The sequence below is a fragment of the Hypanus sabinus genome, chromosome 22 (genome assembly GCF_030144855.1).
Source record: "Hypanus sabinus isolate sHypSab1 chromosome 22, sHypSab1.hap1, whole genome shotgun sequence".
NCBI classification, from domain to species: Eukaryota; Metazoa; Chordata; class Chondrichthyes; order Myliobatiformes; family Dasyatidae; genus Hypanus; species Hypanus sabinus.
Genome location: NC_082727.1, coordinates 51,898,787 through 51,914,165, shown reverse-complemented (window position 1 = coordinate 51,914,165; position 15,379 = coordinate 51,898,787). Strand labels below are relative to the sequence as shown.

The 15,379-nt window shown below is 38.6% G+C and overlaps 1 protein-coding gene across 3 annotated transcripts in view; it reads left to right on the top strand.

Moving 5' to 3' along the window:
• LOC132379606 (ubiquitin thioesterase ZRANB1) overlaps window positions 1-14,513 on the top strand; it is a 69,440-nt gene extending 54,927 nt beyond the window's left edge. For all 3 annotated transcript variants that reach the window (XM_059947725.1, XM_059947726.1, XM_059947724.1), the window contains exons 6-10: window positions 1,435-1,633; window positions 3,452-3,572; window positions 8,648-8,777; window positions 11,128-11,357; window positions 14,034-14,513. In XM_059947725.1, the coding sequence (XP_059803708.1) occupies window positions 1,435-1,633; window positions 3,452-3,572; window positions 8,648-8,777; window positions 11,128-11,357; window positions 14,034-14,252 (899 nt within the window). In that variant the 3' untranslated portion in view covers window positions 14,253-14,513. The remainder of the gene's footprint in view (window positions 1-1,434; window positions 1,634-3,451; window positions 3,573-8,647; window positions 8,778-11,127; window positions 11,358-14,033) is intronic.
• The last annotated feature ends 866 nt before the right edge of the window (window positions 14,514-15,379 follow it).

Genomic DNA, 15,379 nt, shown 5'->3' with positions numbered 1-15,379 from the left:
AGATCACTACCACCCCACCAGCCTCCGGATCCAACGTATAATTCTCCGTAACTTTTACCACCTCCAACGGGATCCCACTACCAAGCACATCTTTCCCTCCCCCCATTTTTCTGCTTTCCGCAGGGATCGCTCCCTACGCGACTCCCTTGTCCATTCATCCCCCCCATCCGTTCCCACTGACCTCCCTCCTGGCACTTGTCCTTGCAAGCAGAACAAGTGCTACACCTGCCCTTACACTTCCTCCCTCACCACCATTCAGGGCCCCAGACAGTCCTTCCAGGTGAGGCGACACTTCACCTGTGAGTCGGCTGGTGTGGTATACTGCATCTGGTGCTCCTGGTCTGGCCTTTTATATATTGGTGAGACCCGATACAGACTGGGAGACCATTTCGCTGAACACCTACGCTCTGTCTGCCAGAGAAAGCAGATCTCCCAGTGGCCATACATTTTAATTCCACATCCTATTCCTATTCTGATATGTCTATCCATGGCCTCCTCTACTGTCAAGATGAAGCCACACTCAGGTTGGAGGAACAACACCGTATATACCGGCTGGGTAGCCTCCAACCTGATGGCATGAACATTGACTTCTCTAACCTCAGTTAATGCCCCTCCCCTTCTTACCCCATCCCTGATATATTTAGTTGTTTTTTTTTACTCTCTGCCCATCACTCTGCCTGTTCTCCATCTCCCTCTGCTACTCCCCTCCCCTTTCTTTCTCCCTAGGCCTCCCGTCCCATGATTCTTTCCCTTCTCTAGCTCTGTATCCCTTTTGCCAGTCACCTGTCAGGCTCTCAGCTTTACCCCACCCCATCCGGTCTCCTATCATTTTCCCCTTCCCCTCCTACTTTCAAATCTCTTACTATCTCTCCTTTCAGTTAGTCCTGACAAAGGGTCTCAGCCCGAAACGTCGACAGCGCTTCTCCCTATAGATGCTGCCTGGCCTGCTGCATTCCACCAGCATTTTGTGTGTACTACTATGTGAAGTCCTGGGTTTGCCTTCTTTCACCACACCCAGCCACCAGTCTCTCGCCCTCCTTCTCTTTTTCTTCCCCTGCTCATGTGAAGAAACAGTTTAATGGTTTTAATTACATGACATGCTCCAGGGAGTGTATGGCCTATATCTGTCCCATAAGATGTGCAGGAGTGGGTCAGTTTTCTTCATTCCTGCTGTCAGCAGTTAATTGTTTGACCTTTGAGTACAAAAGTCCAATTTATTATCTATTTGAGGATTGACTGTCCGGAGATTTATGAACTAACCCATGCACTTAAGGTAAGTGCCATCCTCTTGCTAACAACTGGAGCATTGAAGACCTTTTTTCTTTAAATAAATCCAATTATTTCATCAGTGTCAATATTGTGATAAGGTATTTTTGTTAACCTTTAATTTGCAGATTAGTTGGTTATTTTAAATCTCATATTCTGGATTTGTAGAATTAGAAGAGGAGTCCCCTATTATAAACTGGTCTTTGGAACTTGGAAGCCGTCTTGATAGCCGACTGTATGCTCTCTGGAATCGCACAGCAGGTGACTGTCTGCTTGACTCAGTACTACAAGCAACGTGGGGTATTTATGACAAAGATTCGGTTCTGCGGAAAGCTCTTCATGACAGCTTGCATGACTGCTCACATTGGTATGAGTTTTAACTACAATGTTGATATTTGCAAAGAAAGTTTGTTCAGTTCAATCTATAAAAGTGCTCCAGCAAGTTCTTGTAATTGACTTAAAGCAAGTCAACACTTCAAACTAACATTGTAATTATTGCTTTTATTAAATTGTTTCTGTGAATTGATAGAAGTTTAGAAATTGCTCTTTAAAGTTCAACATCAATATGACCTTACTTGAGATCTTGGCAAACTTCTCTGGTTTTTTTGGGACTGGATCTTGTTAGCTTGGTATCCTTTCTGTCCATACTGGGACTTGCCTGAGCAATGCAGAAGCTTCCAATAACCTATTGTAATAGCCCTTCTCACCCCAAAGTCCAGCAGGATGGCTTTAACAGCTAATGAGGGTCATGCATCAAAAAAAAAATGCTTTCACACACTTGAAAATTTAATTTATTATTCTATAGGCTTCGATGACCCTATCAGTCCAGTGATTTTGGCCTATTCCCATATTTCTTTCTACTGAGATCGGTCATATTTGCTGTTGTCCTAATTGAGTCTTAGCATTCTACTTTTCTATACTGACCTAATTCTTGGAGCTGAGAGTTTTTTAAATTTATCTAGTTGCTTGTTGTCTTTCTAACATCTTTTAATATCAACATTTATTTATTGTTTCAAAATCTTGTATACACCAGTGGGTAATGAAAACCAAAGAGTGGAAATTTACAAAAATAATCATGTTCACATTTGCTTTGTATCTGAAGAAATTAATACAGCTGACTTACAGTGGAAATTAGTTTATGCTTCAATCTAATTTCTATCCAGCTGCTTAATAGACATAAAAACTTGCAAATCAAAGTAGGAAGGTTATTCCTCAGTTGTTCAGCACATTAATAAGGTTCTGAAGCTCTGTGTGCAAATCTTGTCAAATTTAAATAAGAATGTTAATACATAATCTTAATTTATGTACACAGGAATGGGTGGATTTTTCTTATGAGGTGAGGCTATACAGCCTAGGCTTAAATCCACCAGAATTTGGAAGTGTGAGGGATGACTTGGATTGAAGCAGACAAGTTCCTAAATGGTTTTAATGGAGGAGTGTTTCCTCTTCTGAGAAAGCCTAGACTTTAGTCACTGTTTAGTGGCTGCCTGCTCCCCCTCACAGTTCATCTTATATCAATTAGAGTGCTATCAAAATGCTGTATATTAATGGTGGTACATGGGCTTGTGCATCAATTATCTAGGTTCACTATTAGCTTCAATTAGAATGTGTTTACTGGTGATGAGTTTGTCATATGGATGTGAACTTAGCTGAGGTCTGACTACTGTTCATGTGGCTCTTAAAGATGGTATTTTAATGTACTATGTAAGTGCAAGCTTTATGCTTTATAGCGACTTCTTTGTTAAATTATTCATTCTTTCCTGATACTTATTTCATATTTAACTCGCCAAGTTGCAATTTCATTTTTGTAAGTTGGAATACATAGGATGTTTCAGTAAAATCTAGCACCTCCTGCTATATGAGTTTGAAAACTCCCATCTCCTCCATCCTTGCCTGATCTAGCCTGTAATCAACTTGAACTGTACCCTAACTTGAACAACACCACCGTGCTCTTAATGCAATGAGATCCCAGAGAAGAGCTTGCTCTACCAGGTACATTTTGGATTTATGCATGGTGGAATTTCATAGGTCATTAGAATGGAACAGTATGGTCTCTGAACCACTGATTGGATATCCCTGCCCTAGCTACTTCTGTGTTGAAGAGCAAACTGTAAGGTCAGTGGTACTATTTGCAGACCTTACTTTCATATATACAATTATTGCATCTAATCTTTTTCCTTGTTAGGTTTTATACACGCTGGAAGGAATGGGAGTCTTGGTACTCTCAGAGCTTTGGGTTGCATTTCTCTCTGCGGGAGGAGCAGTGGCAGGAAGATTGGGCATTCATTCTCTCTCTTGCAAGTCAGGTAAATGACATTACTGCTGACTTCAAAAAGACTCAGCATTTGTAGTCATGCTCTTTGGAATTTTTCACCTGCAGTATACCACACCAAAATCGCCAGCTGTTTAACCTCATTCTCTGGTTAATTATGGTGAAGACTTTTACAGTCAGACTTAAAACATTTCAAAAGCAAAAATCTGCAGTTCAGACATTTTCTGGCAAGCAAGTCTATGACCTTTCTTCAGTTCTGTTTTTATTTTGGACAAGCATGCTCATCTCTCCTACTTGGCCATTTCTTGCAATAAATTTAAATCCATAATTTAAACAGAAAAGAACTTTTATCAGATTAATTTCAACATTGAATGTCAACTTTATCTTCAACCTTCGGGGTGTTCCCTTCACTTGGCAAGCAAACAGTTGCTGATTGTGGGCCATGGTTTGAATGTCTGGCAATAAAACAAAATATAAGAGGAGGTTGCCCCTCAGGCTACTGTTTGTTTGGTCAAGCTATCATTCTCTTAAGTCTTTTTATAAAACATAATTTCATAATTTCAGCATGATATGTGCTGTTTATTTGGTGTGTTTTTTTTAGTATGATAGTACAAAAGTATGTTACAACTTTTCAATTAATTTAGGTTATTTTTTGTACAAGGCACTTCATCTGCTTCATGTTGACTGTAATGAGGAATTCCATGTTTTGAATGCTCTTTTTTATTTTGTACTGCTTTAAAAATGTTCCACCACAAGGATTCCATTGTACTTAAATTTGTCTGCTTTCCTGGCATTTATCCCTTGCTTACCATCCCATGACCTTCTTTCCCTTTCCTTGGCATGCATCTCCCTCTGCACCATCACAATGTCCAATCTCCTGCATACCGTATTCACTTTGCTAATGTCCTAATTTAATTGATCAGCGTTTTTAACTAGCCTTATCATGTGGTGTTTACTTATGTTAATTATTCTCACCAGTAGATTGAATTTTATTGTTCCAACTAATTGGGTAAAAATAATTTTTTTTGTTTAAAAAATGCATAACCATAAAAATCATTTATAAATATTTGGAAACTTAACCACACAGGCGCTATAACACACACAGCAGAGTTGAAAAATGCTTCAGATCCTTAGTATCCCAAATTTGAAGTGAAGACAGGAGGTGACAAGTAGTTCATACAGCACTATAATTTGGAAAGAGATGTGTTGAAACAAGTAGATAGATTAAATTGGATTAACTGTTAACTTCATTTAACAATACCATGCACAAGAGATAAGGAAATGGGCACAAGTAATGGTTTGTTGAAGTCCAAAAATGGTTAAGAAAAGCATTGACTGCAAAAATATTTAGCATGCACTTAAATCTAGTTAGATACTTTTTACAATGGTTGATAATAATGATTCTTCTTAATTTCCTACAACAGTTCAAAGAATGTCTCTTGAGCAGTGATAATATTTTGTGCCTAATCTGGTAGAAGTATGTGTTAGTTATATATAGGTTCTGAAGAGGCTCGGCCATCAGCTGCTTAAATCATTAGATCAGTTTGTTTTTAATATGTGAAAATGAAAGTGAAGGGACTAAAGAGAAATATAAATTGGGTGAGACTAGTACTATAGGTCATGGGTTAGTGGTGAAAGATGAAATGTTTAAGGGAAACATGAGGGGGACTTTCACTCTGGCTGGTGGAAGTGTGAGCTGCCAGTGGATGGATTCCTGTTTCATTTCAACATTTAAGAGACATTTGGGTAGGTACCTAAACTTGGGAGGGGTATGGAGGGCTATGTTCTAGGGTGCAGGTCATAGAAACATAGAAGAACCTACAACACAATACAGGCCTTTTGGCCCACAATACTGTGTCGAACGTGTGCTTACTTTAGAAATTACCTTGAGTAACCCATAGCCTTCTATTTTTCCAAGCTATACAGGACCCTACTGTATCCGCCTCCACCACCGTCACCGGCAGCCCATTCCACTCTGCGTGATTTTTATAAATGACCTGGATGAGGAAGTAGAGGGATTGGTAGTAACTTTACCCCTGACATCTCCTCTGTACCTACTTCCAAGCACCTTAAAACTGTGTCCTCTCGTGATTGTCATTTTACCCTGGGAAAAAGCCCTATCCACATGATCAAAGCCTCTCATCATCTTATACACCTCTATCAGGTCATCCTTTGTCACTCCAAGGAGAAAAGGCCAAGTGCATTCAACCTGTTCTCGTAAGGCATACTCACCAATCCAGGCAACATCCTTGCAAATCTCCACTGCACCCTTTCTATAGTTTCCACATCCTTCCTATAGTGAGGCAACCAGAACTGAGCATAGTACTCCAGGTAGGGTCTGATCGGGTCCTGTTTAGGTGTAATATTACCTGTCAGCTCTTGAACTCAATCCCACGGTTGATGACGGCTGATATGCTGTATGCCTTCTTAACCACACAACCTGCGTAGCAGCTTTGAGGGTCCTATGGACTTGGACCTCAAGGTCCCTCTGATCCTTCACACTGTTAAGAGTCTTACTATTAATACTAAATTCTGCCATCATATTTGACCTACTAAAATGAACCACCTCACACTTATCTGGTTTGAAATTCATTTGCCACTTCTCAGCCCAGTTTTGCATCCTATCGATGACCCACTGTAACCTCTGACAGCTCTCCACACATATCCACAACACCTCCAACATTTGTGCCATCAGCAGTTTACTAATCCATCCCCCCACTTCCTCATCCAGGTCATTTATAAAAAGCACGAAGAGTAGGGGTCCAGAACAGGTCCCTGAGGCACACCACTGGTCCCCAAACTCCATGCAGATTATGACCCCTTTACAACCACTCTTTGCTTTCTGTGTGAAAACCAGTTCTGGATCCACAAGGCAAGGTCCCCTTGGTTCCCATGCCTCCTTACTTTCTCAATAAGCCTTGTATGGGTTACCTTGTCAAATGCTTTGCTGAAATCCATATACACTACATCTATTGCTCTACCTTCATCAACGTGTTTAGTCACATCCTCAAAAAATTCATTCAGGCTTGTAAGGCCTTTGACAAAGTCATGCTGACTATTCCTAATCATTTATGCCTCTCCTCTCAAGACCTTTTCCATCAACTTACCAACCACTGAAGTAAGACTCAGTGGTCTATAATTTCCTGGGCTATCTCTACTCCCTTTCTTGAACAAGGAACAACATCTGCAACCCTCTAATCCTCTGGAACCTCTCCCGTCTCCATTGATGATGCAGAGTTCATTGCCAGAGTCTCAGCAATCTCCTCCCTTGCTTCCCACAGTAGCCTGGGGTACATCTCGTCTGGTCCTAGTGACTTAACAAACATGATGCTTTCCAAAAGCTCCTCTTTCTTAATGTCTATATGTTCAAGCATTTCAGTCTGCTCTAAGTCATCCCTACAATTGCCAAGATCCTTTTCTGTAGTGAATATTGAAGCAAAATATTCATTAAGGACTTCCACTACCTCCTCTGGTTCTGTACACACTTTTCCACTGTCACACCTGATTGGTCCTATTCTCTCATGTCATATCCTCTTGCTGTTCACATACTTGTAGAATGCCTTGGGTTTCTTTACTCCTGCTCACCATGGCCCCTTCTGGCTCTCCGAATTTAATTCTTAAGCTTCTTCCTGCTAGTCTTTTAGTTTTCTAGATCTCTATCATTACCTAGTTTTTTGAACCTTTTGTAAGCTTTTGTGCTTGACTAGATTTTCAACTGCTTTTGTACAATACGATTCCTGTACCCTACCATTCTTTCCGTCTCATTGGAATGTACCGGTGCAGAATGCCACACAAATGTCACCTGAACAGTTGCCACATTTCTGCTGTACATTTCCCTAAGAACATCTGTTCACAATTTATGCTTCCAAGTTCCTGCCTGATAGCTTCTTATTTCCCCTTAGTCCAATTAAACCTATCCCTCTCTAATGTTATGGTAAAGAAGATGGAATTGTGATCACCATCTCCAAAATGCTCTCCCACTACCAGTTCAAGTGCAGCATCTCCTCTTGTAGGCTTATCTACATACTGTGTCAGGAAATCTTCCTGAGCATACCTAACAAACTCCACCCCATCTAAACCCCTCACTCTAGGGAGATGCCAATCAATATTCGGGAAATTAAAATCCCCCATCACGTCAACCCTGTTATTACTGCACCTTTCCAGAATCTGTCTCCATATCTGCTCCTCGATGTCCCTGTTATTATTGGCTGTCAATAAAAAAAAAGTGGAGTTATTGACCCCTTCCTGTTTCTAACTTTCACCCACAGAGTAGACAATCCCTGCATGAGGTCCTCCTTTTCTGCAGCTGTGACACTATCTCTGATCAGCAGTGCCATGCCCCCACCTCTTTTGCCTCCCTCCCTGTCCTTTCTGAAACATCTAAAGCCTGGCATTCTAAGTAGCCATTTCTGCCCCTGAGCCACCCAAGTCTCTGTAATGGGATAACATCATAGCTCCAAGTACTGATCCACACTCTGAGCTCATCTGCTTTGTTGGGACTAGGAAGGTTAATAGTTTGTCATGAACTAAGTGGGCTGAAGGACCTGTTTGTGCTATACTGTTCTTTGACTATAGCTGAATTGTGTAGAGTGGGGAAGGGAGAATTAATATTTCTAGGTAAAATCTAATTACGTCTGATTTCATCAGCGGCAGGATTACAGATGTACGTATATTGTATGATGTTTCTTGCTCCAGAGGAACAGCAGAATAAATAATTAAAATTCAGAGATTGGGAGAATGTGACATATCTTTTACCAAAATTTCCACATTTGGTATTCCTGGATCTCCCAACAACTCTGATTTAATTTAGTTTATTGGCATATACAACATGCTGCATTGAATTTCCTTGCTCGTATGAATCTCTGAGTAAGTAGTATATCTGTGAAAATGAGAAATCTGTCTGTCATAAATGCATGCAGAATTCTAGTCTTAACAAGATTGTATTCATATTTTTCAAGTTGGTTGTCAATTGCATGATTCCCAATTCTCATTTTGTTTACAAAAGATATGTTGGAAACATTTAAAACGTATCTTCTATATCTTTACAGAAGAGATCAACCTATTTTGAATGGAATTATTAATTTGAACTCATTTTTTTTTTCACTTTAGCCTGGAGCCAGTCTAGAGCAGACCCACATTTTTGTTTTGGCACATATACTTCGCCGACCAATTATAGTATATGGAGTAAAGTACTATAAGAGTTTCCGTGGCGAGACTCTGGGTTACACACGATTTCAAGGTAAGGAGTTAGCAAATGTCAAACTCATTTTGTCTACTGATTGTTCCACACACTGCCTTGCTAATGTTTCTAAAATAGAATGGCACATGTTATACAATTCGATATTATAAACTAGACTTCATAATCTTCTGACCTGAATTGTTCTTACTAAACCAAAGCTAACAGTTAAGTTGGAATATGATTTCTCAGGCCATATAAATATAAATTTTTACAATGCCATCAGCCAATCAAATTTGAAAACTGCTATCAGTGTGGAGGACATCATTCTTACTAGCATTGCATATTTCTTAAAGAATACATTATTTTTAACTCCATCATGTTGATAAGATTTCTTTGCTATTGGGTTTTAAGTAAAAGGAATTCACTGAAAAATCCAGGTTACTAACTTTATTTTTACTTTTTGCTGAGTGCAGAAGTATTGATGTGGAGATTAATGATTTAAATAGCTTGTTGAAGTTTTGTCACATAGTGACAATACGGCATTGTGACAATAAACATAGTGTTTATGTTATGTAATATTTATTTCAGTTCCCTCCCCACCTGGTTCACTATACACATTACTTTTTTCTGCCTCTCCACACAACACCCCATCTCTGGTGTAGTTTCACTTGTTACTTATCAGTCCCTTCCTCAGCATTTACCTCTCAAAACTTGGCTCTATTTGCCTATTCCTACCACACTCTTTTAGGTTCCATATATCTGCCTTGCTTCTCCCTCTCACTTTTATATAGTGGCTATCATTCCTCTACAAATTGATTTGTTAGGTCATAGGATCACGAAGGTAGCCTATATCATTGGAAAAACAATGCTATATAATTGATAGTCCGGGGTTCTTAATTGGTATATTCTGTGTTTTAATACTGCTGGTCACATGCTCTGGAATGCAGTGACAAGCCTTGTTTGCAAGTTGTCCTTACAGATAATTTCATACATCTACTGTAGGTATGCAAAAGATGTACTTCCACTATTTGCATCATTATTTATTAATTTGCCCAACACTAGTTTAAGGAATTTTGTGAATCATTTAAATTGCATATAGTTCATTAAAGCTTTAATTTATAATACTATTATTGAATTTTCAGTGCAAAATAACAAAGGGGCTTTTGTGCATTCATGTGATGTGGACATGGAAGGGAGTGCTGCCATCTGTTATCCATTCCCAATGCATCTGAGCTAAGAAGCAGTTAGGAGTCTGAACATCATTGTCTAGTGGCCCAATAAGAACAGCAGATTCCTGAGAAGACTAGTGTTCTGAAGTAGTTTGTACATTTTAATTAAATGTAAAAGGAATATCTTCTTTCACTGTGCAGAATGCCTGCATTATTTGCATGATGTTTATAATCCTTTACAAATCAATATTATGCTTTTCATCATTTTTTAAATTTATTTATTAATTTTTTAGAAAATTACAAAGAATAAATGTAATGAAAAAAAAAGAAAAATAATATTGATCCTCCCCCCCTCCCCTTAACCCTCCCCCCCCCTTAACCCTTATCTAAAGAAAGAAAGAAGAAAAAAGATTGCCTGGATATCGGAGGGTCCCCACATGCTCCCATGCTCCATGGAGTTCAAAATAATTTTAATATTTATTATTTATTTTTACTTTCCCCAATTACTTCATAATTTTATCTTCAAAGGAACTATATATTTAATCCCATCTTTTGTAGGTATGGCAGCCAGATTTTCAAAAATATATTCATTTCTTAGATTATTTTCATCATCTTTATGCAAATTGATACTTGGGGATGTGCTCCATCAGTGTAGGTTTTTGTGTAGTGGATTGGTAGTTCGATGTAATCAATCCTTGCATCAGTTTGGTGGAATAAAGTCTTCCAGCTGAGAGAAAAAGACTGTTAAATGTAGTTTACAATCTAATAACAGTTGGTGTTACAATAAATGGAGGAGATGTGCAACTTGAGGGATGAAATTTTGATTGGTTCATTTAGCCCGATTGTAATCATCTAGTTATAATTGCATCCTTCCCTTCCAGCCCGTTAAGTATTTGACCTTGTGTCCCGAGACATTTTTCAGCTATGTAAGTAGGATTGTTAAAAGAGCAGTTAGGTGTTTTTAAAAGATTAGTGGAATTACTTGGATGAAATTTAGAAATTGTAACCTGTTTAATTATTCCACACTTTATATACTTAGAGAAGCACGTCACATTGTAATAGATATAAATAAATTATACACACTAAAATTCTCTGAGAAGTAGGCAAGAACTTTAGAAGGTGCATAAGTGCAAGCCTGTAATAGGTAAAAGAAAATGGTGCCAGTGATCAAAAACAGAACTATTAGTAAAATTGTTGTTAATTAGCATTAGTATTTGATGAGTTTATTTTCTTCTTCTCAGGTGTGTATTTGCCTTTGCTATGGGAGCAGAGTTTCTGTTGGAAGAGCCCTATAGCTCTTGGGTATACAAGGGGCCACTTCTCTGCACTGGTTGCTATGGAAAATGTTGGCTATGACAATCGAGGTGCTGGCGCCAACCTAAATACAGATGATGATGTCAACATTACCTTCTTGCCATTGGTGGACAGTGAGAGGAAGCTATTGCACATCCACTTCCTTTCAGCTCATGAGGTTTGTTTTTTCAACTTTTATGACACAATTTGCTAAAATTCTAATCTGCTTCAGAAAATAGTGAAATTTACCTTGAGCAATTGTAGCAGTTCACTTGTTTGTAGCAGTTCTATGTGATTGAATACTGTAGTTGTGGAGTTTCACTAACAATTTATAATTACCTGGATCGAATAAGCAGACTCAATAAGCCAAATGGCCTAATTCTGCTATAATGTCCTAAGATCTCTTTGATACTTTTATATAGAATATTGCACTTTAGTTAAATAACTTGGTCTTTATGGCCATATTTATAACAGTTAAAAGAGATTTAAAATGGCTAAGATTGATAATGCACTAAGATAATGTTATTTATGTTAAGGCGTAATGCTGAAAACACTAACAATGGAGGTGAAATATTGCGCAAAATACTAAAAGTGATCATTGCCAAGACCTTGTACAACAACAAAATACTCTTTATCCTGCACTTGAATCCTCTTATCGTGAAAGCTGATTGTAATATTTGCCCTGCCGACTCCCTGCTGCAATACTATGTTTACTTTCAATGATCAGTGCACAAGGGCACCCTAGGTGTTGTTGCACCTATTTTCCTAACTTTCACTGTTTCAGGTAACCTGCTTTCTGTTTTTGACTTTGAAGTGAAAAACTCATGTGAACGTTTCCAAATCACTCTGAGGCTTCTCAGCGTCATCAGTGATCAATTCCATCTGCATGTGGTTTGCAAATGTGAAGATATTACCTGTTAATTCTTCATCTAAATTATTAATATAGTTGCAAGAAAAAATTTGTGTATCCTTTGGAATTACCTGGTTTTCTGAGTCACAATAATAGACAAACACAATCTCCCTAAACTGAAAACATACAAACAATTGTACGACTTGACAATACTGAGTGCACCATTCAAACAATCACAGTCTAGGTTCAAAAAAAGTATGTGAACCTCTGGGGTAATGCCATATACAAAAGCTATTTGTAGTTCGGTGTTCCAATCAATGAGATGAAATTGAAGGTGTAGGTTGTAGAGATGCCTTCACCCATAAACCCATAAAGAAAGATGTACAGTCAGGTTATTGACAGTGCCTGCTCTTCGCAAAAAAGAGATATGTTTATAAAGGCACCATGCCTTTATCAAGCCAACTTTCAGAGGACCTTAGAAGAAGAATTGTAGAGATGCATGAAGCTGGAAAAGGCTACAAAAGCATTCCTGAAGCCCTGTGTGCTCATCAGTCCATAGTAAGAGATTTTGTCTACAAATGGAAGAATTACAGTACCATTGCTACTCTCCCTAGGAGTAAGCATACCGCAGCAATCACAGCAAGAACACAACTTGCAATGTTGAAGGCAGTGAAAAAGACCCAAGAGTAACAGCAAAAGACCTGCAGAAATCTCTAGAACTTGCTAAAGTCTCTGTTCATGCGTCTACTATAAGAAAAGCACTGAACAAGAATGGTGTTTGTGGAAGGACACCATGGAGGAAACAACTACTTTTTTTAAAAAAAAATTGCTGCCTGTCTCAAGTTTGCAAAAGACCTCCTAAATGTTCTACAGTGCTTCTGGGACAAAGTTCTGTGAACAGATGAGGCAAATGTTGAACTTTTGACAGAAATGCACCCTGCAATGTTAGGAGGGAAAAGGGCACTGCATACTAACACCAAAACCTCAACCCATGTATGCAGCATGGTTTGGAGCTGCTTTGCTACCTCAGGGCCTCAACAGCTTGCAATCATTAAGGGGGCAATGAATTCAAAATTGTATTGCAACATTTTTACAGGAGAATGTCAGGGTAGCACAAGTTGGATGTTACAACAAGAGAATGATCCAGATCACAAGGGGAAATCACCAAGATGATTTAAAAAGAAGAAAAATTGTGTTTTGATAACCTGAAACAGTTTTGTATGGAGGAATGGTCTAAAATTCCTCTCCATTGTGCAAGACTGATTAGCAGCAACAGGAAACATTTGGTGGAGGTTATTGCTGCTAAAGGAGGTTCTACCAGTTAATTAAGTACATGGGTTCACATAATTTTTCTAGTCTGGACAGAAAGATTAAACAATATGTTCAATAAAGCCATGAAAAGTACAATTGTTTTGTGTGTTATTAGTTTAGACAGTTTGTGCTTGTCTGTTATTGGGACTTAGACGAAGATCTTACCACATTTTGAGTAATTCATGTAGAAAGCCAGGTAATTGCAAAAGGTTCACAAACATTTTTCTTGCAACTGTATATGACTAGCTCGGGCCCCAGTATTGATTCTTTGATATGTCCTTTAGACATTGCTTGACGATTGGACAAGGACCCATTTATTCAAAACTCTGCTTCCTGCTTACCATCTGTTTATCCATATTAGTATCCAGTACCCTATTCCCATATGTTTTGATTTTATGCACTGATCTTAATCTTCTCTGAATTGGGCAGGAAGTGATTCTTTTCGCTTCAATTTCTATGTCCTTATATATGATAGTTGCCCATGTTTCCTTCAAATGAGTGATCCTTTTGTTCCATTTTTGCCCTAGATGTACCATTTCTGATCTATCATCAGAAGTGCTGTTCCCCATTCTACTTCAGCCAAACATTATCCCATACCATTGTAGTCTTGTGTGTTCCCCAGTTTATAGTGTCTGCTATTTCTGATGCCTTTAATTTGCTGAGTTATTAATTATTTGAAATGTCTTTCTGCAGATTGGTAATGAGGACCAGCAGGAGAAACTACTGAGGGAATGGCTTGACTGTTGTGTCACTGAAGGTGGAATTCTTGTTGCACAGCAAAGGAGCTCCCGTCGACGCAACCATCCATTAGTTACACAAATGGTGGAGAAATGGTTGGACCGTTACCGGCAGATACGACCATGTACTTCACTTTCAGATGGTGAAGAAGATGAGGAGGAAGATGATGAGTGATGCATGGTATCTGATGGAGTCATGGGCATTACTTTGTGCGGAAGCTTCCAGATTGGACTCTTCTAGCTTGTTGTGCATCATGGAAAGTTTGGATACCAAATAGAAGTTCCATATGAAGTCTGATCGTTGGCAACAGAAAGGCTGACGTGATGTGCCATGTTAAAATCAGAACTGGCAAAGTTGGACAATAAACTTTATGCTTAAATTTACTTTAATGTTAAGAGAGCTTTTTTCCCCCCAACCCCCCCCCCCCCCCCCCAGTCTGTACATCCTTAGCTATAAATGTACTGCATGTGGTTGTGTAAGAACTTGTGTAACAAGGGGAGGGGGGAAAACTATACCAGCATCTAAGATAATTGAATTCGTAATGGTTTCCAAAAACGGGCACTTAAAGACTTTTAGGTTCTGGTTTGTTCCTTCTAGGTTTATTTTATTATAGTCATGTTTTTAAAACGCATGTGCATATTTTCTTTGAGAGAGATTTTAATGCCAAATTATGTTGCAGAGGGCCAGGGACATGCATTGGGATTAGAAGAGATAGGGCATTATGGATGACAAAAACCACCATGAGAACAAGTGCATGAGTGTTCTTTTTAAATTCAAGATTGAATACTATAATGAAGTAAAATCTCTAAGGAACAAAATGGAGATGTTGCGTTGTATTGGAAAGTGTTCACCAAATATTGTCTTTGTTTCCAGTTTTTTTTAAAGACTTGCTCTATTTAGAATAGAGTCAGCTAATTATTGTTTTCAAGTTTGCAGAGGTCATTCATGTTCTCATCTCTTCACTAATGTTCACTACGAAAACCTAGTTTAGACCCGAACTCTGCCATGAATTTTGTTCTGATAAGCCTATTTATTTAAGTGACCTGAAGATATGAGGTGCTTTTTTCCCATAAAATTAAGTTCAGAACCAATTGTGTGGATTTTGTTGATTTGTTTACTCAACCCTGATGAAGAATTTCATGTTGCACAAATACATACTCTTGCTGTGAAAACGTTGCTGAATGTGCTGTTGACTTTTTTTTGTCTATGCAAATGTTGTGCACCACTGCAAAGCCAAAGGTTTCAACTTAACAAGGGTATTATACTGCAGTTGCATGTGTTTCACAGAAGTTTTATAATTC